Below are 23,722 nucleotides of genomic sequence, written 5' to 3'. Positions count from 1 at the left end.
ATATATAAGCTATAATAATACAAGTTCTTTGCCGCAAGCTAGGTGAGTCAAAACAAGTCTGGCTCACTGATTTATACATCACGTGACACGCGTCTGGCCAATCAGCGCTCGATATCACATCCCGGAAATGGTGCCCATTTGATGTCCTACATTCCTCTCCAGGTCTCAATCATATTTCTGTTCGCTGTCCTTGCAGAATATTAATGTGTAACGATGTTGTTGACGACGCGTCGGACTGTGTCTAATGTTATTAGACACCTGGAAGCTCGTCGGCTCCAATAAAGCGACGTCTTTCTGGAGGAACAATTTGATAATAAAAGAAAAAAACTATGAGGCCTAATAGGAGAGATGAAGAACAAGTGTCAAGCTGAGGAATTCAACACACAACAGGTGAGCTGCAAAGATGTTGCATTGCATGAAAACTGTAAATGTGAGGTTTTATAAAGCGTGTCGCATGCATACAGCACGTCAGGTTGTATTTACCGTGCCCTCGAAATATTTGCACGACAGTCACGGTATTTGTTGTCTGGTAAGGCGAGTATATGTTAGTACATGTTTGACTGTCACACTGAAAGTCGAATAGTTTGTTTGTGGAACATTTGTCGCTGCCACACCTCTTTTTTTAATCATACAGTGGCAACCATTGCCACGACAACCCTCCCTGGCTACAGCCGTTTCTATAGCAACCATCCTGGATCACCTAGCTAGAGCGGTTGCTATGGCAACAAACTTTTGATTTGTTCTTGGTTTTATCTGGATATTCCGAAATACATAAAAATTGCGGTCATACAGACAATGACTTGAATACATCTCTCAAAGTGAAAAATCTAGATGGTATAAATGAAACTGAAAATTATCATTAAAAAGGTGAAATGCAAGAAAAAACAAATGTTGACATGTAATTTGGCATAATATTATTTGTTATTTCCTTAGTGAAGCTGTTAAAATATTAATATTTGAAAAATTAAATTGTAACAACTTAATTTCAGTGAAATCCTTAAAGTTTTTGTTCAAGTCAAATGGAGTTACCCTAAGAAAACATATTTATATTTCTCAAAATGCATAATATTTTGAGAATATATAGTGCAATGATAATATTTTATAAAATGCAATTTATTTAAAAAAAAAAAAAAATTGCAGCCATACAGACAATTTTGATTTTTGTGAAGAAATGGGAAATAAAGTGAAAATATCTAAAAATCTCATTAAAAAGATTTTAAAAAATTACAAAAGTTGACATAATATTATTATTTGTTGAGCAGCGAAGCAGTTTTGTTTTAAAATATTGATATTTGGAAAAACTTTTATCCATCAAATCCATCATGTCATTATCATAGCACAACCAACATGCATAAGCCATTTTGTTTTGTCTTATCATAATTTTTTCACATCAAATGAATTGACTCGAAAACGTCTTTATATTTGTTCTCAAAAATTCACTTTTTTTCTCTTAACATTTATAGGCATGTCCTCACAAATGCAAGCGTTTTCCTCTCCCTCCGTGTCCTCCAGTGGCCTGTCCCGCTCCAAGAAACTGAAGGTGGAAAACCATGTGTGGAACGTGAGCAGCCAATCAGGTGAGAGCAGCTACTACCAGCACAGCCCGAACCAGACGAATGGTTCTTCCCCCTCCACATCTGGATTCAACCCCAGTTACAACTCCTCCAACCTGGTCTTTCCTCCTGGAGGCTCGCGGGAACAGACAGTGGTACGTGCCGCAGACAGTACTGGCAGCGTCCCGGAGCCTTCATCCTCCTCCTCATCATCGTCCACATCCAGTCGGCGTGGAAAAGATACGGGCTCTCTGACATGCGAGGGCTATCAGAAACAGGGCAGCCTGAAGCGGAAGAGCGAGGAGGTGGACAGCAGCGACAGTGTGCAGATTTTGGAGGAGCTCTCGGCTCCTGTGCTCCCTAACCGTGTGGCCGGAGGTGGAGGCAACGCCACGGCTCAGTCCATCGCTCATTCCACGTCCACCACCAAGAGCAGCAACTCCCACAGCGAGGGCGACTACCAGCTGGTGCAACACGAGATCCTCTGCTCTGTCTCCAACAGCTACGAGGTTCTGGAGTTCCTCGGCCGGGGAACATTCGGACAGGTCGCAAAATGCTGGAAGCGTGGAACTAATGAGATTGTGGCCATTAAGATTCTCAAGAATCATCCATCATATGCCCGCCAGGGTCAAATAGAGGTGAGCAGCTAACTAACTTTTCCAAAATCATTGTATTTTAGTGCATAAAATGCTGTGAATTACTGAAGTTCCTTTGTTCCTCAAAGTAAAAGAGAAAAGGGTAAAACAAGGAATAAAAAACCTGTTGCAATTGTGAGAGATATAATGGTGCAATATAAAGTGGAGAAATGGTTGTAATCGCAAGATATCCAGTCAGAATTTTGAGAGATAGTGACAATTGAGATATACAGTCGCAATATCAATAAATAGTCGAGATAATTGTGATACACAGGCGCAGTTACGAGAAATAATTGTGAGATATACAGTAGCAATATTATAAAATAGTCACAATTGTGATATATATATATATATATATATATATATATATATATATATATATATATATATATATATATAGGTACAGTTAAGAGAAATAATCGCAATTGTGAGATATACAGGCGCAATTACGAGAAATAATCGCAATTGTGGGATATACAAGCGCAGTTACGAGACAATCACAATTTTGTCTTATACAGTCGCAATATCATGAAATAGTCGCAGTTGTGAGATATTTAGGTGCAGTTACGAGAAATAATCGCAATTGTGAGATATACAGGTGCAATTACGAGAAATAATCGCAATTGTGGGATATACAAGCGCAGTTACGAGACAATCACAATTTTGTCTTATACAGTCGCAATATCATGAAATAGTCGCAATTGTGAGATATTTAGGTGCAGTTACGAGAAATAATCACAATTGTGAGATATACAGTAGCAATATTATAAAATAGTCACAATTGTGATATATAAAGGTACATTTAAGAGAAATAATCGCAATTGTGTGATATACAGATGCAGTTACAAGAAATAATCACAATTGTGAGATATACAGTCACAATATCATGAAATAGTCACAATTGTGAGATATTTAGGTGCAGTTACGAGAAATAATCACAATTGTGAGATATACAGGCGCAGTTACGAGAAATAATCGCAATTGTGGGATATATAGGCGCAGTTACGAGAAATAATCGCAGTTTTGTCTTATACAGTCGCAATATCATGAAATAGTCGCAGTTGTGAGATATTTAGGTGCAGTTACGAGAAATAATCGCAATTGTGAGATATACAGGTGCAATTACGAGAAATAATCGCAATTGTGGGATATACAAGCGCAGTTACGAGACAATCACAATTTTGTCTTATACAGTCGCAATATCATGAAATAGTCGCAATTGTGAGATATTTAGGTGCAGTTACGAGAAATAATCACAATTGTGAGATATTCAGTAGCAATATTATAAAATAGTCACAATTGTGATATATAAAGGTACATTTAAGAGAAATAATCGCAATTGTGTGATATACAGATGCAGTTACAAGAAATAATCACAATTGTGAGATATACAGTCACAATATCATGAAATAGTCACAATTGTGAGATATTTAGGTGCAGTTACGAGAAATAATCACAATTGTGAGATATACAGGCGCAGTTACGAGAAATAATCGCAATTGTGGGATATATAGGCGCAGTTACGAGAAATAATCGCAGTTTTGTCTTATACAGTCACAATATCATGAAATAGTCGCAACTGTGAGATATTTAGGTGCAGTTACGAGAAATAATCATAATTGTGAGATGTACAGTCGCAATATCAAGAAATAGTCGCAATTGTGAGATATACAGGCACAATTACGAGAAATAGTAGCAGTTGTGAGATATATAGATGCAGTTACGAGAAATAATTGCAACTGTGAGATATACAGTCGCAATATCATGAAATAGTCGGAATTGTGAGATATTTAGGTGCAGTTCCAAGAAATAATTGCAATTGTGAGATATACAGGCGCAGTTATGAGAAATAAACACAATTTTGTGATATACAGTCACAGTATCATGAAATAGTCGCAATTGTGAGATATTTAGGTGCTGTTACGAGAAATAATCATAATTGTGAGATGTACAGTCGCAATATCAAGAAATAGTCGCAATTGTGAGATATACAGGCACAATTACGAGAAATAGTAGCAGTTGTGAGATATATAGATGCAGTTACGAGAAATAATTGCAACTGTGAGATATACAGTCGCAATATCATGAAATAGTCGCAATTGTGAGATATTTAGGTGCTGTTACGAGAAATAATCATAATTGTGAGATGTACAGTCGCAATATCAAGAAATAGTCGCAATTGTGAGATATACAGGCACAATTACGAGAAATAGTAGCAGTTGTGAGATATATAGATGCAGTTACGAGAAATAATTGCAACTGTGAGATATACAGTCGCAATATCATGAAATAGTCGGAATTGTGAGATATTTAGGTGCAGTTCCAAGAAATAATTGTAATTGTGAGATATACAGGCGCAGTTATGAGAAATAAACACAATTTTGTGATATACAGTCACAATTAGGGATGTCCCGATCACGTTTTTTTGCCCTCGAGTCCGAGTCCGAGTCATTTGATTTTGAGTATCTACCGATACCGAGTCCCGATCCGATACTTCTATAATACATGAAAAAGAATAAAGAAGAGCGAAAAAACAGATCCAGGATCCAGGAACAGTGCTTTTCAGGTTTTTCAGGTATCTAACAGTAGTTTTCAAGTACAGAAAATGGATAAAGTAATCAAATATAAAATAACACTGCATATTATCTTTACTGTATAAAATAAATAAAGATTAATCATTATTGAAGTTACAAAAACTATTCAGTCAAGAGCAGTGAGTGATTTCTTTGTTATTTGTTGTTTGATTTAACATTAAAAACAGGCAGCAGGAATAGTTTTTTTCCCTATAAGACATGCACGATCCAGTACTGTTACACATGCACTGTCTTTCTCGACTAATATACGTTCACTTAAAGCTGCCGTAGGTAACTTTTGTAAAAAAATATTTTTTACATATTTGTTAAACCTGACATTATGTCCTGACAGTAGAATATGAGACAGATAATCTGTGAAAAAATCAAGCTCCTCTGGCTCCTCCCAGTGGTCCTATTGCCATTTGCAGAAATACACCGCTCCCGGTAAGAAACAACCAATCAGAGCCAGGAGGAGTGTCTTAGCAGTGTCAATCAATCAAGCTCGCGTGCGCGCTGATCACACTCCTCTCATGCACAGTGTACAGGCGTCAAATTAGATTACCGGTGTGCCACAGCTTTGCTTATGGCGAAATAAAACGATGTTATATGCAAAGGACCACCCTGAAATCTACAAGAAACCATGCCATACATAATTTGTCAGTCCTGTTTTGAAATTATCATAGTTGTGTAGTTCTTAAAAAATTAAACAAATCAAGCAGGGATACTTACTTGTCAAGCAGAAATGTGGCTGACTCTGCATCGGTTTTTAATCCGTTCAGGACACGTAGCTCCCTCCACCTCGGAAAAGCCGCTCCGATATTTACCCTCGTTTTATTTCGGGCTCTATCTAATTCTTTCTTTTTGGCTTTTTTATCATCGTCATCTGTCTTTTTCTGTTTACCCGTCTTTATTTTATGAGCAGGTGACACTAGAGGAATTGACAGTTTGGATTGTTTTTCCGCCATAAGCAAAGCTGCGGCACACCGGTAATCTTGAAGCCTGTATGCGCTGGCGCTGTGTATGGGAGGGGTGAGATCAGCGCGCACGCGAGCTTGATTGATTGACACTGCTAAGACACTCCTCCTGGCTCTGATTGGTTGTTTCTTACCGGGAGCGGTGTATTTCTGCAAATGGCAATAGGACCACTGGGAGGAGCCAGAGGAGCTTGATTTTTTCACAGATTATCTGTCTCATATTCTACTGTCAGGACATAATGTCAGGTTTAACAAATATGTAAAAAAAAAAATTTTTTACAAAAGTTACCTACAGCAGCTTTAAGACATAACCGACTATGTTTGCTAGGATACTCGCTAAGACGGGCATGTTGACATAATTTTTGTATGAATTTGTCCGCTGAAGTGCAAGACTTGAAAGAGAACTCAGTATTTGCGCGCTGACTGAAATAAGCGTGTGCGCGCTTCGGATGAGCGCACACAAATCTTCTCACAGCGCGTGCGAGTTCTCTTTCGCGTCTTGTTCTTGAAGGTTTAAATCAGCAAGTTTTAAATGAGTTAGTTTAAACACAGACAGCAACGTGTGCTGTTCAGGTCTCACCTGTATCAACACCCGGGTGATGACGGCGTAAATGACTGGACATTAGAGCATACGGCACTCGCAGTTAACAGTTTACAAAGAGTAACCGTTTTGTCCACGCTTTCTGATTATCGTTGTTGTAACGTTTTGCGCATCCATCGACTGAAACATACATTATTTGAACTCTGTCTGTCTGTTTTCCACGTTGCTATTTTAAACAAACCATATTAACCAATAGATGCGTCGTCATTCGAGATGGACCGCGGTGCAAGTGCGTACCGAACCGTAAGTGGAGAACCGTACGGTTTGATTTTTTACTGAGAACCGTTGCACCCCTAATACATATCCGAGTCCTGATCGGGAGGTAACGTCCGATTCCGATCGAGTCTGAAATCACGTGATCGGGCCCGATTTCCGATCATGTGATCGGATCTGGACATCCCTAGTCACAATATCATGAAATAGTCGCAATTGTGAGATATTTAGCTGCAGTTATGAGAAATAATCGCAATTGTGAGATGTACTGTTGCAGTATCATAAAATAGTCTCAATTGTGAGATATACAGTTACAATATCATGAAATAGTCACAATTGTGAGATATTTAGGAGCAGTTACAATAAATAATCATAATTGTGAGATATTTAGGAGCAGTTACAATAAATAATCGTAATTGTGAGATATACAGACACAGTTACAATAAATAATTGTAATTATGAGATGTACAGTTGCGATATCAAGAAATAGTCACAATTGTGAGATATACAGGCACAATTATGAGACATAGCCGCAATTGTAAGATATACAGGCACAAGTACGAGAAATAGTTGCAATTGTGTGTTATGTTATGTTTAATTTGAACCCAATCCTGTCGTTTTAAAGGTGAGCATCCTCAGCCGTCTTAGCACAGAGAATGCAGACGAGTTCAACTTTGTGCGCTCTTACGAGTGCTTCCAGCACAAGAACCACACGTGTCTGGTGTTTGAGATGCTGGAGCAGAACCTCTATGACTTCCTCAAGCACAGCAAGTTTAGCCCGCTGCTCCTCAAATGCATCCGGCCGGTCCTGCAGCAGGTTTCCACGGCGCTGATGAAGCTGAAGAGTTTGGGTCTCATCCACGCTGATCTGAAGCCCGAGAACATCATGCTTGTCGACCCCATCAGACAGCCCTACAGAGTCAAAGTCATCGACTTCGGTTCAGCCAGTCACGTCTCGAAGGCAGTGTGCTCAACCTACCTGCAGTCTAGATACTACCGGTAAGGGATATTTGATTTGATATTTGATATTTGAAGTTGTATATTTATATTTGTGCTTTCAGGAGATGCTGTCTAAAGCAACTCCCAAGTCCAGGTTGTGTGCACTAAATTATGACCAATAAAAGCTAATTATTTTAATGTTACAGACAATAATTCATATGATGGCTGTTGTTTTATCTCTTAAACAGTTTTTTTTAGGGTTTTTTAAAGTTTTACATGCTTCCAAAGTCAGTCATTATAAATCATTTAAAGTAGCATAATTATTTTGCATAAATAGCTGTTAATTTTTCATATTAATGGCTACCAATATTGACCTCTAGACCTCTATTTTTTTAAAATAAATTATTCTATGTCTAATAGTCAGCTGATATAAACTTTTTAATGTCTGATGGCAATAATACTGATATATGATATATAATACAATTTATAGATAACATACTGTAGCTAAAATGTAATATATTTACTAAAATATTCATTTAAAATATTTAAAAACAAAAATGTGTTTTGTCTACTTGTGGAAATTACACAAATTGAAAATTTGGAGAATAATTGGAGGTATTGGAGGATAATCTTAAAATGGCTAAATAGCAATATTCTGTCAATATCAAAGGTCGTTATTATAATATGTCTATCACTTACTATCCTTTATCCCTAACAAATTTGTTTATCTTTACTACATCAAATGCATCATTCTACCTGTCATTCTCCCAATCTTCCCCCAATCTGCCAATGAAATTAAACTAATTTATTCCATAATTTATTATTAATTTGTCTGTTGCGGTGCAGAGCTCCTGAAATCATTCTGGGCCTTCCGTTCTGTGAGGCCATTGACATGTGGTCACTGGGTTGTGTCATTGCTGAACTGTTTCTGGGCTGGCCTTTGTATCCAGGAGCTTCAGAATATGATCAGGTCTGTAATAAGGTTTTGTTGCTTAAATTTAATCAGTTCTGTGCAAAATCAATTAGTTTCGTTCAAAATTTAATTGAGAAAGCTATCAGTAGATTTAGAAAGTGATACAAGGGGGCGCTAACACTTCAACTGAAGAGTCAAGCCAATGCCAGTAATCTCACAACGGCCAATACTGGCAGATTAGTTTATTAGTGTATCACTACTAGTAGTAAATAATCATATATACAAAGTTCTGTCATGAAACTCTAAATGGCGCAGGCTGATAGGTCCTTTACTCAATCTTCTTGCAATCACATCATTGTCAATAGGGCACAGCTGATTGGTTCCTGTTGTATCAGTAGCCAATGAGCTTGCTGCTCAACCTTCAAATACTGGTCAGCATTTGCTGTAGCAGTTGCAGCACACTTTCAGAAACCCTCCACCTTCCCCAGCTCCACCTGTATACAGTAGATCTGCTACGGGTAATTCATGTATGATATATTCAGGGTTTGACATTAACTTTTTTGCTCACCAGCCACTTTAGCTAGTGGTTTTCCCAAAGTTACTAGCCACTCAGCATTTTAACTGGCCACAGTTTTGACATCGATACCATGGGAAAAACTGCCATGTATATATTTTTAATATTATCTCATAATTTGGCAGCAGGTATATTAGGCTGCTGTCACTTTAAGACCTGACGCACTGATCCATTATACTGTTACATATGTGTTTATGTTCACTTAAAACATAACTGACTGTGTTTATGTGAATACTCACCAAGACCGGCATTTTGTCATTATTTTGTTTGTATTTGACTATTTAAGCGCAATATATAAGTAGTGAAAAAGATGTGTCCATCTGTGAAGAATGGGTTTATAATCTACATTTAATGTATATGCCTGGTTGTTTTTTCTACAGATTCGGTACATTTCCCAGACTCAAGGTTTACCTGCAGAGTATCTCCTGAGCGCCGGCACTAAAACCAGCCGTTTCTTCCACAGGGGCCCAGACTCCAGCTACCCTCTCTGGAGACTCAAGGCATGTCCTCCTTAAAGCACTGCTGTGTATTTTATTTTCTAAGACATCAGCGGTCAATTCATGATTGAACACTTTCCTCACTAATGTGTTTCTGTTTTTAGACTCCCGCAGAGCACGAGGCAGAGTTTGGGATCAAGTCCAAAGAGGCTCGGAAATACATTTTCAACTGCCTTGATGACATGATGCAGGTAGTGCTCTGTCTACAAGAATGTGCAGAAAAATCAGAATCAAATGTGTAGACCCGAAAACAGGTTTTTAAAATACAATATTTCACAATATTACTGTATTTTAGATAAGATAAATGCAGCCTTGGTGAGACTTCTTTCAAAACACCTTGGTTAGCCAATATTTCCTTATGACACATGGTGTCTTTTTTTTGACATGATGTCAAAATTGTTCTTTCTCATGCTCCAGGTCAACATGACTAACTTGGAAGGCACGGACGTCTTAGCAGAGAAGGCTGATCGAAGGGAGTTCATTGACCTGCTAAAGAAAATGCTAACACTAGACGCAGACAAGAGGATCACGCCCACTAAGACCCTCAACCACCCGTTTGTGACGATGGCTCACCTGCTTCACTTTCCACACAGCTCACAGTAAGCCCTGCTGATGAGTTGATTATCTACATATAATGTATATAGAATAGCCACATCTCTGACTGTACTCCTCTGAAGACCCTAATGTCAGTGCCGCCCTCTCTTGTTGCGCAGTGTGAAGTCCTGCTTCCAAAACATGGAGATCTGCAAGCGCAGGTGTACAGCTTTCGACAATAACAAGAACCTGTTCGCCAGCCACAACACCCCCAGCGCGGCCGCCAACCTTACTGTCACCTTCAGCAGTCAACTCAATCAGCACAGTCAGGTATGTGCTACTGCACAGATGCATTATGGGAAATGTCTTTCGATTGCAATGCATTTGCATTCAGTATGTTGCTTGTAGTGGAAAAATATAAGAATATAATTATTAAGCTACTTTAGCTTGTGTGTTAAAGCCATTGTTCACCTAAAAATAATAGTTCTGTTTTCATTTACTCACCCTCGTGACGTTCCAAGTGTAACCGGTCCTACTCAAACCGACGTCTCTGACATGGGAGGCTCAGTTACAGTCTCTAGCGGGCCTCTTGAGGCCAGGGGTGTGAGGTTTACGTGCACAGCTCTTGCTAGCTTGCTTCCGTTACACTTACCCCCCTAAACCTCACTCCCATCCGTGTCACGGCACCAAATGTAACCCCTCCGGTCCTCTAGCGTCTGTCGCTAGCTCACCTCTTGAATTTGAATAAAACTTTGCTCTGTTCCTTACACAAAGCTATCATATGACTTTAGAAGACTTAGAATATAGCATATAAAAATAGTATAGTATATAAATACAGTATTTATTAATATTTTGAATGAGCTTTTATTTTTTATATATTTTCAGTTTTCATTTTAATTTTAGTTTGTTTTTGTGATTTTTGTTTATGTGCTCTTGTCATTTTTTATTATCTATTTTAATAAATCTTAGGTAAGGCAACATATTCAATTTTAATTTAAGTTTTTTAAGTTGAGGTTTTCATTAATATTTATATTTATATAATTACCAAAAATGATTTTTATATATAATAGTTTAAATTTTAGTTAATGATAACACTGGAATATAGTGCACGAGTCATGTGAACTACCTTATTTGGGGTTGATTTGGTTATTTTTTGGAGTCTGACAGACATGGTCACTATGAATGGTCCGCATAAAGAGGTTTGGATCAACATGAGTGTGAGTAAACAATGAGTGCGTTTACATGCACATCCTTAACCCGATAATGCTTAATAAGCGACAGTGTGTGTGCTCATGTAAATGCGTTAAACCTTTTTCCTTTATCGGAGTAAGGTCATAAACGTCTTAAGCATAAACCGATTGTCACTGATTTCAACCAGCATGTAAACACATTAACCTGCTTTGTGTCGGCTTATTGTAGTGTGCATATGTGACAGGAACGCATCTTTCTTGCAGATTTAAGCGCATCCACACAAAGAGCATTTTGCAGTAAGGGAGGAGGAAATATATCGCAAACTCAGACTCATTCTTGACCCCAAAATTATATGTGTTCTCATCTTGTGCAGCTGAAGTAGAAGTGGTTCAGTCAAAATGCTGCATCTGTAACTGCATGAGAGGATAATTATGAGCCTTAAGTTCCCCCTCACGTTGCAATACTCATCTTCGGTTTTTAATGCTTTATTTCACATCACAACTGACATAAGCAATGAAATACGTCACTACCAGGAAATAACCTGATTTATTTTCAGGTTATTGGTTTGCATGTTAACCTGAAGAACAGGTTATTTCAATAAGCTGATTTTTGTGAGTTATCAGCATAATATTGGTGTTCATGTAAATGCGCTCAATGACACAACCGTCATTTTAGGTGAACTATAGCTTTAAAGTGTAGTATGCATGCTATATTAAGATCTTAAGTGCTATTTCTGTGCTTAGTCAATGGTGTTAAGAATCTCCCTCTCTTTCCGTAACTGCCAGATGGCCTCCACGGGGGGCCAGTCCCTGTCTCTTAGCAGCAACGTTCCTTTACTGAACTACCAGCCTGGTCTGTACCAGCAGGCAACTATAAATATACCAGGCTTGGCTCAGCAGAGTGTGCCATTGCAGGCTCGCCCTACTCAGCTGTGTGCCCAGACAGAGCCCTTCCAGCAAACCCTCATTGTGTGTCCTCCTACCATCCAGGGTGAGCCTGTACCCTACCCTGTTTACCCGACCCACTTCTCCCTACCCTCCTTTCCTTTAGACTCATGCTGCTTCCAAATGCATTTGAACTAAATCACTCATGTTTAATTCACCAGGGCTGCAGACCTCCAATAAACACGCTGGATATCCAGTGAGAATGGACAACTCGGTTCCCATAGTGCCCCAGAACCAATCCACCCAGCCCCTACACATTCAGCCCAGCATGCTCACACAGGTAGGCATCATGTTTGGGTGTTTTCTGGAGGTCTTTCTCCTCTTTCACTGTTTCATATGATCCTTGTTCTTGTTATTCCCTCCTTTTTAGCACAAAGGTTTTATTATTGACTGTTTGTTTTTTCCTAAATCACTTTATTCCTCTTTAATTTGCAGTAAGAATAACAGTGCAGACTTAAAACAAAAGGGACAGTTGTTTTGAGTCCTTTTGAGTCAGTGTCTCACTAGCTGATATTTCAAACCATGTGTCCCATGAACTGTAAATACAGTGTCTTTCCAGGAAAATATTATCATCAGCCGGCATTTACAAAAAATATGATTAAACCAGCATGTACATGCACACTGCATTTTCTCCATTCCAAATGTTCTGTTATCTGATTTTTTTGAAGTTACAGTTTCTGTTCATCCTAACTACCGTTCAAAAGGTTGTAGTTGGTAAGATTTGTTTTATGTTTTTAAAGAAGTCTCTTCTGCTCACCAAGACTCCATTTATTTGATCAAAAATACAGTAAAACATTTATATTGTGAAATATTATTACACTGTTTTCTAATTAAATACATATTAAAATGTCATTAATTCCTGTGATGCAAAACTGAATTTTCAGCATCATTACTCCAGTCTTCAGTGTCACATCAGAAATCATTCTAATATAATGATTTGATGCTCAAGAAACATTTCTTCGTATTATCAATGTTGAAAACAGTTGTGACGCTTAATATTTTATGTGGAAACCACCATACATTTCTTTTCTGGATCATTTGATGAATAATAAAGCCAAAAGAAGAGATCATTTGTTTGAAATAGAAATATTTTGTAACATTATAAATGTCTTTACTGTCGTTTTTGATTATTTTAATGTGTCCTTGCTCAATAAAAGTATAAATTTCTTGAAGAAAATCATACTGACCCCAATGTTTGAAAGAAAAGGGTGAGATTTCCGCGCAAACAGTTGGTAGCAAGTCGCTGCCTTTACTGTCAAAAGATATTGATCTGTTTTGTATTCTCTGTCAATATTTTCTTCATTTTGTCGACATTAAAATGATGATGGTAGTGGAAAGTGTTTGGGCGAGTTACTTTCTCCGACCGCTCAGCTGGCGTGTTGTAACCGTGCCATCCTTTCCTCCATCCTCAGTTCCTCCACACATCCCTCTATCCCTTCCCCAACCAGAGCAGCAGCACGCCACTGGCGGTGGCCTCCCTTCGCCTTCCAGTGGCGGGAATGACGCCGCTGGCCTTGGGCTCTCGGCGTCTGGAGCAGAGTGCCACCATGCTGGTAAACCTGTGCTCTGCCATGTGACATGCCTATTTCCTCTTCTTTCTGACCCTTTTTCTTTTACATTCTTTGCCTTTCTGCATGTTGCATTTTTAGGCCATTCTTCTGAATTGATTGAGATAAGACAGCGTAACAAACAATAATTGCAAGAAAACATGTTTTTTGATTGAGTTGTGTGTTCATGGGCTGCACGCAAAAACAACTGCACTGTATGACCACTGACCAGTGTAGTGTAATCACAACAAATGATTCTTATGAACTGGTTCTTTTAATGAATCAATCTTAAAGAGAGGTTCCTGAATCATCGAACTCACTTAAACTGCAAGTTATTATTACTTTCAATGATGTCTAAATTTAAAGGGATAGTTCACCCAAAAATGAACATTTGCTGTTATAAATAACCCTCACCCTCAGGCCATCCAAGATGTAGGTGACTTTTTTTTCTTCAGTAGAACAGTAAAGACGATTTTTAGTTGAAACCGTGGTCCTCAGTGATTCATATAATGGAACGTCACTTTGAGATTCAAAAAAGCATATGCAGACAAAACAAAATTAAAGGGATAGTTCACCAAAAATGAAAATTTGATGTTTATCTGCTTACCCCCAGTGCATCCAATATGTAGGTGAGTTTGTTTCTTCAGTAGAACACAAATGATGATTTTTAATTCCAACCGTTGCCGTCTGTCAGTCAAATAATGGGAGTGAATGGGAACTCAATCAATAAGAGTCGAAAAAACATGCACAGACAAATCCAAATTAAACCCTGCGGCTCGTGACGACACACTGATGTCCTAAGAAACAAAACAATCGGTTTGTACAAGAAACCGAACAGTATTTATATCATTTTTTAACTCTAATACACCACTATGTCCAACTGCGTTCAGCACGAGCCGCAGGGTTTAGTTTGGATTTGTCTATGCATGTTTTTTCGACTCTTATTAATAGAGTTCCCATTCACTCCTATTATTTGACTGACAGACGGCAGCGGTTGCAGTTAAAAATCATCATTTGTGTTCTACTGAAAAAAAACAAAGTCATCTGCATCTTGGATGCCCTGGGGGTAAGCAGATAAACATCACATTTTCATTTTTGGGTGAACTATCCCTTTAATACCCGTGGCTCCTGACGATACATTGAGGTCTTAAGAAGCGAAACGATCGATCTGTGCAAGAAACTGAACATTATTTACAACGTTTTTTTACCTCTAATCCACAGCCTTGACAAACGGTCCTGAGCACGAGCTTCCTGTCGCATAATGATGTATGTGCAGGAGCAAACTCCCACATGAGCTGACGCTGTTTGTTGTTCGTCAGAAACGTACTTGTGCTTAACCTGGATGCCACAGCCTATATATGCATGATCTCAATCGGGACAATTGACTTTTCATAGATTCTCAACATTTGAGCTCCTGCGCATACCATAAGAAGCTCATGCTGCAGACTGTCATGAATTCACTCAGGACTGTTTGTCGAGGCTGTGGATTACAGGTAATATTGCTGTAAATAATGTTCAGTTTCTTGCATAGACTGATCGTTTTAAGACCTAAATGTATCGTCAGAAGCCGCGAGTATAAATTCTATTTTGTCTGCATATGTTGTATGACGGCACCCATTGACTTCCATTATATGAATCACAGAGGACTACTAACCCTAACTAAGATGCATATTATTTGCAGGTTATTTGCATATTTGTTTAAAACAAAATGCTATTTTAATCATAAAATAAAGATAATTTTTATAAAATTATATTTGAATTAATTTATTAAAAATGAACAAGTACGTATATGTAGAAACATTCACATGTGCATTTGCGTACATGTACAGACTATGTGAGCTAAAGTGTCCTACAGTAGGTAGCTAATGTAAATTCACTGCACATTTCTATTGCTCCGTGGTGTTGTAAAGGCAGTTATGAATGGAAAATATTAAATGAATTGATGTGATTTGCTATTTGCCCTCATTTCTTTAGGAGTTTTTTGGTGGAAAGTGGCTGTTTTAGCTTTGTTTTCTTCTTTCTTCACCTATCAATCATGATTTAACAAGGCGTTTTTTCTCTTGGACTCGAGCTGCATCTCCTCTGGGCCCCAGGGCTCTATCCAGCGTAGCATGGCTGCTTGACTCTGTGCAATCCAAGTGATTTCTCTTTCCACAGACCCACTCCTGTGGCAACAAATGTCTCCCCATTGACTCATTCTCTTTTTCTTCCACTGCTAACCAGTCACTTCCTCTCCATGCAGATCAATGGACTGGCAACTGTAACTCATCACATGTGTTGCTTTGGTGATCACTTGAGTTAAATTCCCTGCTGAGTTGTTATAGTTTTCTTCATATCTTGCATTTGTTCTTCTTCTTATAAAAGGCTGATCTGTTCAAACTCAATCTATCATGATTTTTTGACTCTCATTTCCCCTTTAAGCATGAAGGATTCAGTTATTCAAGCAATATAATTGAAATGAAATTGAAATTGACTTTATTACTGTGTTGTTTTGTGTTTTAATGAAGTTCTGCATGATTTTAAGAGCTTGCAGGGCCGGATCCACTTTTTACGTAAGACAGGAAGCGATCGAACAAAGACAGCCTGAGCGACGCCACGGTGCTCGTTATGCATGTCAATCAAAGTGCATCAATGTCTTAAGGCCTGTTTGCACCAAGAGTAAATATTCACTGCAAATTGAGCAATGAGTGATATGAAAACTGTTGATGAAATAGGACTTGTGTAATGCATATTTATACTATATCCACTAATCACGATTTTATTATGATTTATTTAGATAAAAGATAAGCTCTGTTGTCATAATTCAGTTTAATAAATCACAGCTCATCTGCTTTGTGCATTAAAGCATATATCAGGAGTGTTTTTGGGAATGTGAACAGGCCTTGTTGCTCCAAATGAATAGAGTTTCTAAAAAAGCAAGTTGTTTTTGGGTTTGTGACACAGTGGTTTTGTTCATTTGTCTTCGTGTGTGTATGTTTAGCAGGGCTGGCCAGCAGGCACACAGCAGATCCTCATTCCCTCTTCATGGCAGCAGATGTCAGGCATGGCCATGCACAATCCCAGCCAGCCTGTGATGTCCGATTCACCCGTGGGCTCTCTGTTCTCAGACACCACCACCCAACAGAACAGTAGCTGGAGGTCAGAACTGCCCCCTCTGCAGTTTACACTTGCAGTTTTACACTTCAGGTTTTGTTGCAAACCTGGATTCTATCAACCATCAATTTTGATTTGTGGGAATGACTTACTATGGTTTTGTACTCGAGTCTGAATGCATCTGGGGTTTGCTTACAGGTTAATCTCACAAAGCCTGTCAAAATATGTCTGTCATATTTCACCTGGGGTTATTATTATAACTGAAACTAAAACCATAAAAAAACATTTTCATTACATTACATAACTAAAATAAATGTTACATAAATGTTACAACATTTCCCATTTTCATTTAGTTTTAACTTGATATACTTAAAAAATTAAACTAAAAACTAAAATAAATAGACATATTTAAAAAAAAAAAAACATAAAAATGACAAAAACTGAGCAAAATTACTCAAACTTTTGAAATTAACATGAAAACGGAAATTATAAACAAAATCTAATTCTAAAAATTAATAAAAACTCTAATAGTATAATAGTAATAATAATAGTAGTATTTCAATAATAATAAAATAACACTGATTTCACCTCAATCAAAAGAAAAATATTACTACTAATAATATGATTTTAAAAATTACATTTTTTAATATTTAATACATTTTAAAAAATATATTAAGCCTATTTGTTGTTAATATTATTTTAGTTATTATTGATATTTTCTATATTATTTGATTTACAGGTAAAAAATGTGCAAAAAAATCATTCTCATTACTGTAGGTGTAAAAATAAAGACATAATATAAGTTGTTTAATTTATGCATATTTAAATAAAAAAGTATTACTATTAAAGATTGATATATATATATATATATATATATATATATATATATATATATTTTTTTTTTTTTTTTTTTTTTTTTTTTTTTACAATAGATCTGCTGCGTAAAATAATTTGGAAACATTATGGTAGGAATTGAAAAATAAATGTGAGGTGAAATATGACCTAGGCTTGTTCTTGGCATGTTTTGTTTGATTCACATGTGCTTTATTGCCTGATTACAAGGACAACACTTCTGGTGGTGCTCAGGTTGGACAGGTTTGAAAACAGCTTAAAAGTAATGAAATGGAATATTACACCCAGGTGTTATCTGTGTTTCCAAATGTATTTCTTGTTAGCCAGTGGAACTCATTGCAGAATGATTTCATTGCTGCCGATTATAATATAGAACAACATGCCATTGCAGTTGAAACTGAATTCTATGAATTGCAAATAGCTAATAACCAATTATAACCATTCTCAAAACAGCATGCATTTATTACACTCTGCCAGGGGTCGACATGGAGGTCAGTGCGATGGGATGCAGCAGGGCTCTGCGCAGGGGCGTAACGTGAGCGCTCAGTCCTCCCACGCGGGAGCAGCCAGCAGTCGTACACAGCAGAGTGGAGTGAAGAGGTCAAAGGGTCGACGTGCCGAGAGCAGAGCCAGGTAACGCTCTTTAATGAGCCTCAGTATGAGCAGCAATCTCTGAAAATTGTTTAATAGATGGAAGAAAGTTTCTTACGCTAACATATTAAAAAATCAGTTGTCATTTTATTTATTATTTATCTCGCAGACCCACGTCCTCCCAGCAGCCGGCCTCTTTGGTAGCGCACAACTGTGGTGATGCGTCCCAGCCCATTGTCATCTCCGACACTCCCAGCCCTGCCGTCAGCATCATCACCATCCACAGCGACACTGAGGACGAGGACGACAGGAAGTTTCCTCCTGAAAGGTGTGATCACTTTTACATCCCAAATAAAACTCTTTATTGTAGTTTATACATTATATTTTGCTATGTTATTTAGTGTGTCTTATGTATATATTTCTTTCTTTGTAGACTAGTTATGCCTTCAGTTCCCACACCTTATTTCTAAATTTGCAAAGAAAGGTATGGTAATCTTAGTGTAGTAAAAAAATATACATTTCTGTATAAAAAATGTACAATAATTCACAACGCAGAACCAAAAACAAAAAAAAAATCATCCCATTAGAATGTTTTAATGCTGATTAAAACAATATTACAAGCATAAGCCGCTTTTCCACCTTCGAGCCGACGGTTCAAAGTACAGCAAGGAATGGTTCCAGTTATATTTCCACTTGATAAAATCTACACTTTTATTCAGCAAAGACGCATTAAATTGAATTAATTTATAATGTTACTTCATAATAATGTTATTTCAATAACTGTTGATCTTTTGAATTTATTATTCATCATTGAATCCTGAAAAAAAAATATATATACCACTGTTTCCACAAAAATATTAAGCAGCACAACTGTTTTCAACATTTACAATAATGAGAAATATTTCTTAAGCACCAAATCAGCACATTAGAATGATTTCTGAAAGATCATGTGACACTGAAGACTGAAGATTGTTCTTACAGGAATAAATTACGCTTTAAAATATAAACAAATAGAAAACAGTTATTTTAAATAGTAAAAATAATTCAAAATAATACCTTTTTAATGAATGAATGCAGCCTTGGTGATCAAACTTCTTTCAAACCATTCTTGTCTTGCATGGCAGCTGTAGTGTGAACCAGCGTACAAACGTCATCAGCTGTGTGACTGTCCATGACTCCCAGGACTCCGACTCCTCCACCAGCACCCCTCTCAGTCCCAAACACCGTCCCAAGTTTGTCGAGAGCAACACACACTCCAAGTCTCTAGCCGTGGTCACGCCCTCAGTGAAAACACAGCCCTGGGAAGGAGCGTCAGGAGGTTCGTGAGGAGTCATTCTGACTTCTAATCATTTGAATATTGGGATTTAAATCATTTAAGGGGCCACATTCTACACTTGTGTAGCATTTTCCCTTAAGTCAATTCATGATAGCAATTGCTTCTTACACCAAAAACAATCATAATCAGTTTTAAATTTCCATTTTAGAATTAAACAGGCTTTTGTGCCACTTTACCTTTTTATAAGTAAATATGATATGATATGGTTGTGACATCATAGTTGTGCAGATTTGATCCTTTAATATTATATTCTGTACTTCCAGAGAAGAGTGCTAATAGTTCTGGAAAATCAAAAAAAGGAACGGCCCCACAGTCCAGCGACCGGCATCAGAGGGCGGCATCAAACAGATCTCAGCCTCTCAACCTGAGCCAGGTACATCTGTACAGGTCCACCGCATGCTTATTAAAGACCACATGACATCTTTTAGCTTTGAGGTCAATCTATTACCAGTCAGTAAGAAATCAATACTTTTATTCAGGAAGGATACTGTCACTTTTCATCAATTTGATGCAAAGTAGTGATCGACCGATATTGATTTTTTTTTTAGAACCGATACCGATAATTTGTGTTTATGTGCCCGAGAACTGAACCAATATTTATTTACTGTTATACTTCTGTTTTTGACACGATTACAACACCAGTGAACATCTAATTTGTTCATTAATGGCTGTTGTGTTAAATAAAGTTTACTAATTACAGCAAAGCAGGTAAGTATACTTTACATGTGCACGCCGTCGTCTCGTCTCCCTTCAGATGCGCTGTAATGGCGATCTTGCTCGCAATTCTCAAAACATCCACAAGATGGCGGCGTTTATCGGTAAATCCGATATTACAAAACCGATATCCGATTATGGTGAAATGCTTAAATATCGGGGAAAATATCGGTAAATCGATATATCGGTCGATCTCTACAGTAAAGACATTTGAAATGCTGCACTTCAAAACATAAATGTATATTAAATGTAAATTTAATACAAGTATATTTAGTTTTTCTGAAAATGCTGTTTTTTCCAATTAACAATTCCAAGCAAAACATTTTCCCAAAGTAGAGAAAAATCCTTATCAATGTTCTCAATAACAAATAGGGAAAAGTCTTTCCACAATAATTTAACAAGAGTAATGGCAAAGCCAAAATAAATGCACTATAGTCTCTGTGTGCTGTTTTCAAAAAGAACAATTTGTATCTTTTACGCTTTTAATTCATTCAACAGGCGCAGCAATCAATGATGTCATCCCACGATCGCGCAGGGGGCGGATCTCTGAGACGCCAACCCACCTACCCTCCTACAGGCCCCTCCCACTCCTACAGGCTTCATGAAGCGTCGCTCTTCGGCTCCGCCTCCAGTCTGTACGCATACCCTGCATCTGCAGCCCTGGCCTCTGTGTCGCAGGCGGTGGACCAGCTGCACAATTCAGCCGGTTCCTCCTGCTCCTCTTCCTCCGGCCGGCACACACGCACCGCCGGGCCGTACTCGGCCTCTCTGAGCCTTCTGCAGAAGAACAGTGCCATGGGCGTCATGTGTCAGGCTTCAGCTCCGTACCAGCAACAGCAGCTGTCGGCACAGTCCTACCAGCGGCCTGCAGCGTTTCCCCTCAGCCAGAGGAAACTCAACCAGTACCCGTACCTGTGAGGAGGACCAGCCATCTGAACGCGAGGTTTGATATGTGCTGGTGGAAAATGTCAAGATGGTGTCATGGATGTTCAAGTGGAAATGCCATTTAAGCATCTTGCAGCATTTCTTCTTGCATTTTAGATCATTTCAAACCATGCCATAAACACAGAACACTGGACTTATTTCAACCGTTTCTTAAAATATCACTCATTATGTCTGAAACGAGCCAGAAAAATGCCTTGCCTTCAAAACTTTGAAACATGGCTGTGTTTGGAATAGCATGCTAGCATACTACTCGTTTAGGAAACACCTGTATGACCTACTAGATTTTGTCCAGAGCGTCTTACAAATGATTCATAATAAGATGACTATAACAGACCACAGTGTGTGAAATAATGTATTTTAACATCTCTCTCTTGACTTATTTGATTGGACTGGCAAAAATTAAGACATTTTTATACAAAAATGCAACAAAAAAGTATTATTATTATTATTATTATTATTATTAATAATAAGATTAATTTTAAGAATCTTATGTTATTATGATAATATAAGATTTGAATTTTGTTATTTTCTTTGCAAATAAGCACCTAATTCTTAATACCTTAAATTCTGTTTTGCATACTATTTTTAAAAAGTAGGCAGTATGCAGTGTGTACTGCACAGTAAGCAGTACGCTAGTATTCCATGTAAATGTAAATGACGTTTAAAAACAATTTAAATAATGGAGGAATTTAATTTAAACTGGCCGTCAGAGAATTATGTTTCTTTAAGCTGTCTTTGGGATGTGCGTCAGCAGAAGCGATCTCTCCTCTAAAAAGATATTTATAAGGTTTCATTGACGTCTGCCCAATTATAATGTGTTGAAATGATTCGTGATAGTGATGTCACTCTGACAACACTAAAGCATTCTGTTGGCAGACCCAAATTTTATATTTGGGACGGTTACGTTTGCAACGTATTTTTAAGTGGCGGCCACACGACACAGGATGTCATTGCTGATTGTGGTGACGGGAACCTGAACAGGCCAAAAAAACAGGAGAAAGTGATACACAGCAATTTTATATATATATCGAATTTATGCTGAAATAGCCCTAGTTGAAATCGGATTGTTTATGATTCGCATTAAACGGCTTTAGATCACTCATGTCTTGAAATAACCATAAGAACATGATTTAAAATATTTTTTTCTGTTTTCATATAATGTTTAATAAGTGACATTTTATTTTCATATCAATTTTTGTGAGATGACCGCAGAGAGCTTTTAGTTGCGCACTAAATAATCAAGTTTTCATTTTCAGTGTCACTTTTATTGTGCTTAATTTATTTATTGAATATGTGTGGATTATTAATGGAACTTTATATCTGTTTTTATTTAACCTAATAATGATTACTCTTTCATTTAAATCCTTGTAATTCTCTTGTAATTTTTTACGTTGATTTGAAAGTATCCTCTCATTCTACTAGCACTTAAGTTGATTATTTGATTTGTATTTTAAGTGTTTTATCCATAACCTACGACTGAATTTGTCCGTGTGAATTGTGACGACAGTTACTTGTTATTTGTTCTGTAATGTCTAAAAGATGATGTTTGGATGGAGTGTTGTCGTGTGGGAACTTGCCCTTTGTGCACATTGAAATAAGAGCGAGACCTCTCACAGATAACACTGTTTAGATAGCGCTTAGACAGATGGTTAACATGTTAGCTGTTCATCTCAGTTGATCTTAGAGCACTTGATGTGTTGTACTGAGCTCGTCTCGTGAATGTTGCCGGGGTTCTTGGCTTTGGTGCAATGATGGCTGTTTATACTGTTTTAGCACCATGTGAAGTGGAGTGAAGAGTAGATGAAATCACAATAAACTTTCATCCAGAACACCGTGTGGGTCTGATGAATCTGAGGGACAGAAGCCAGCCTGAGTGAGGAATGAACCGCTCAGAGCCGTGGGTTTATTTTTATAATCTCTCTAAGGGGAATGTTTTCTGGTGATGATCCATTGTCGCTGCCATTTTTAGAGCCAGTTCGGCATTTTCCCCACTGGCCTTACAGGAAATGATGCTTTTACAGACAGGTTGGGACTTGATCTGTCCTGTGTGAATAAAATTGTGTGTGTGTGTGTGTATATATATATATATATATATATATATATATATATATATATATATATATATATATAAAGGCCATAACCATGTCTTTGCTTCCACAGGGACCTTATTGAAAAGTGTTACCAAAAATTATTTTTCCTGAATGTAGCTTCTGAATGGATCCAAGTACCATGTGCATTTCTAAATACTAATTTGCTTCAAGTAAGGCCAAATACTGAGGAATATGCCTGCCAGGATCTTTAACTCCTAAGTAAATATAAGCATATGGGAGAACACAACTAATACACATTCTAATCTCAGAACATGTTTTAAACTCTGTAGACACTGGTGCTGCTGTCTTTGGATGTTTCAGTGGTGTGACATTGTGAGAGAGGACTCGCAGTGGGTACCTGGCGTTGACACACATCTGCCAGGTGAATGCATGTGACAGACGCCCTCCCTGCA

General features: G+C 37.7%; 1 protein-coding gene across 4 annotated transcripts; it reads left to right on the top strand.

The window, feature by feature from the left end:
* The first annotated feature begins 104 nt into the window (after positions 1-104).
* Positions 105-23,048, top strand: hipk1a (homeodomain interacting protein kinase 1a). Of its 4 annotated transcripts, none has more exons than XM_048177990.1 (17): positions 105-390; positions 1,464-2,191; positions 7,175-7,548; positions 8,335-8,458; positions 9,356-9,475; positions 9,577-9,663; positions 9,890-10,071; positions 10,186-10,336; positions 11,983-12,187; positions 12,303-12,421; positions 13,554-13,694; positions 16,672-16,826; positions 18,111-18,266; positions 18,394-18,552; positions 19,349-19,542; positions 19,824-19,933; positions 20,773-23,048. In XM_048177990.1, exons 2-17 carry the CDS (start codon positions 1,466-1,468, stop codon positions 21,190-21,192), a joined length of 3,423 nt encoding a protein of 1,140 aa, XP_048033947.1. In that variant the 5' UTR covers positions 105-390; positions 1,464-1,465; the 3' UTR covers positions 21,193-23,048. The 4 variants fall into 4 exon arrangements, with proteins under 4 accessions (XP_048033947.1, XP_048033946.1, XP_048033950.1 ...); XM_048177989.1 differs by having other exon boundaries at positions 16,669-16,826; XM_048177993.1 differs by lacking the exon at positions 13,554-13,694.
* Positions 23,049-23,722: the final 674 nt, after the last annotated feature.

This window comes from Megalobrama amblycephala, linkage group LG24 (genome assembly GCF_018812025.1).
Source record: "Megalobrama amblycephala isolate DHTTF-2021 linkage group LG24, ASM1881202v1, whole genome shotgun sequence".
Taxonomy (NCBI): domain Eukaryota; kingdom Metazoa; phylum Chordata; class Actinopteri; order Cypriniformes; family Xenocyprididae; genus Megalobrama; species Megalobrama amblycephala.
This window is presented reverse-complemented; position numbering and strand designations above follow the sequence as displayed.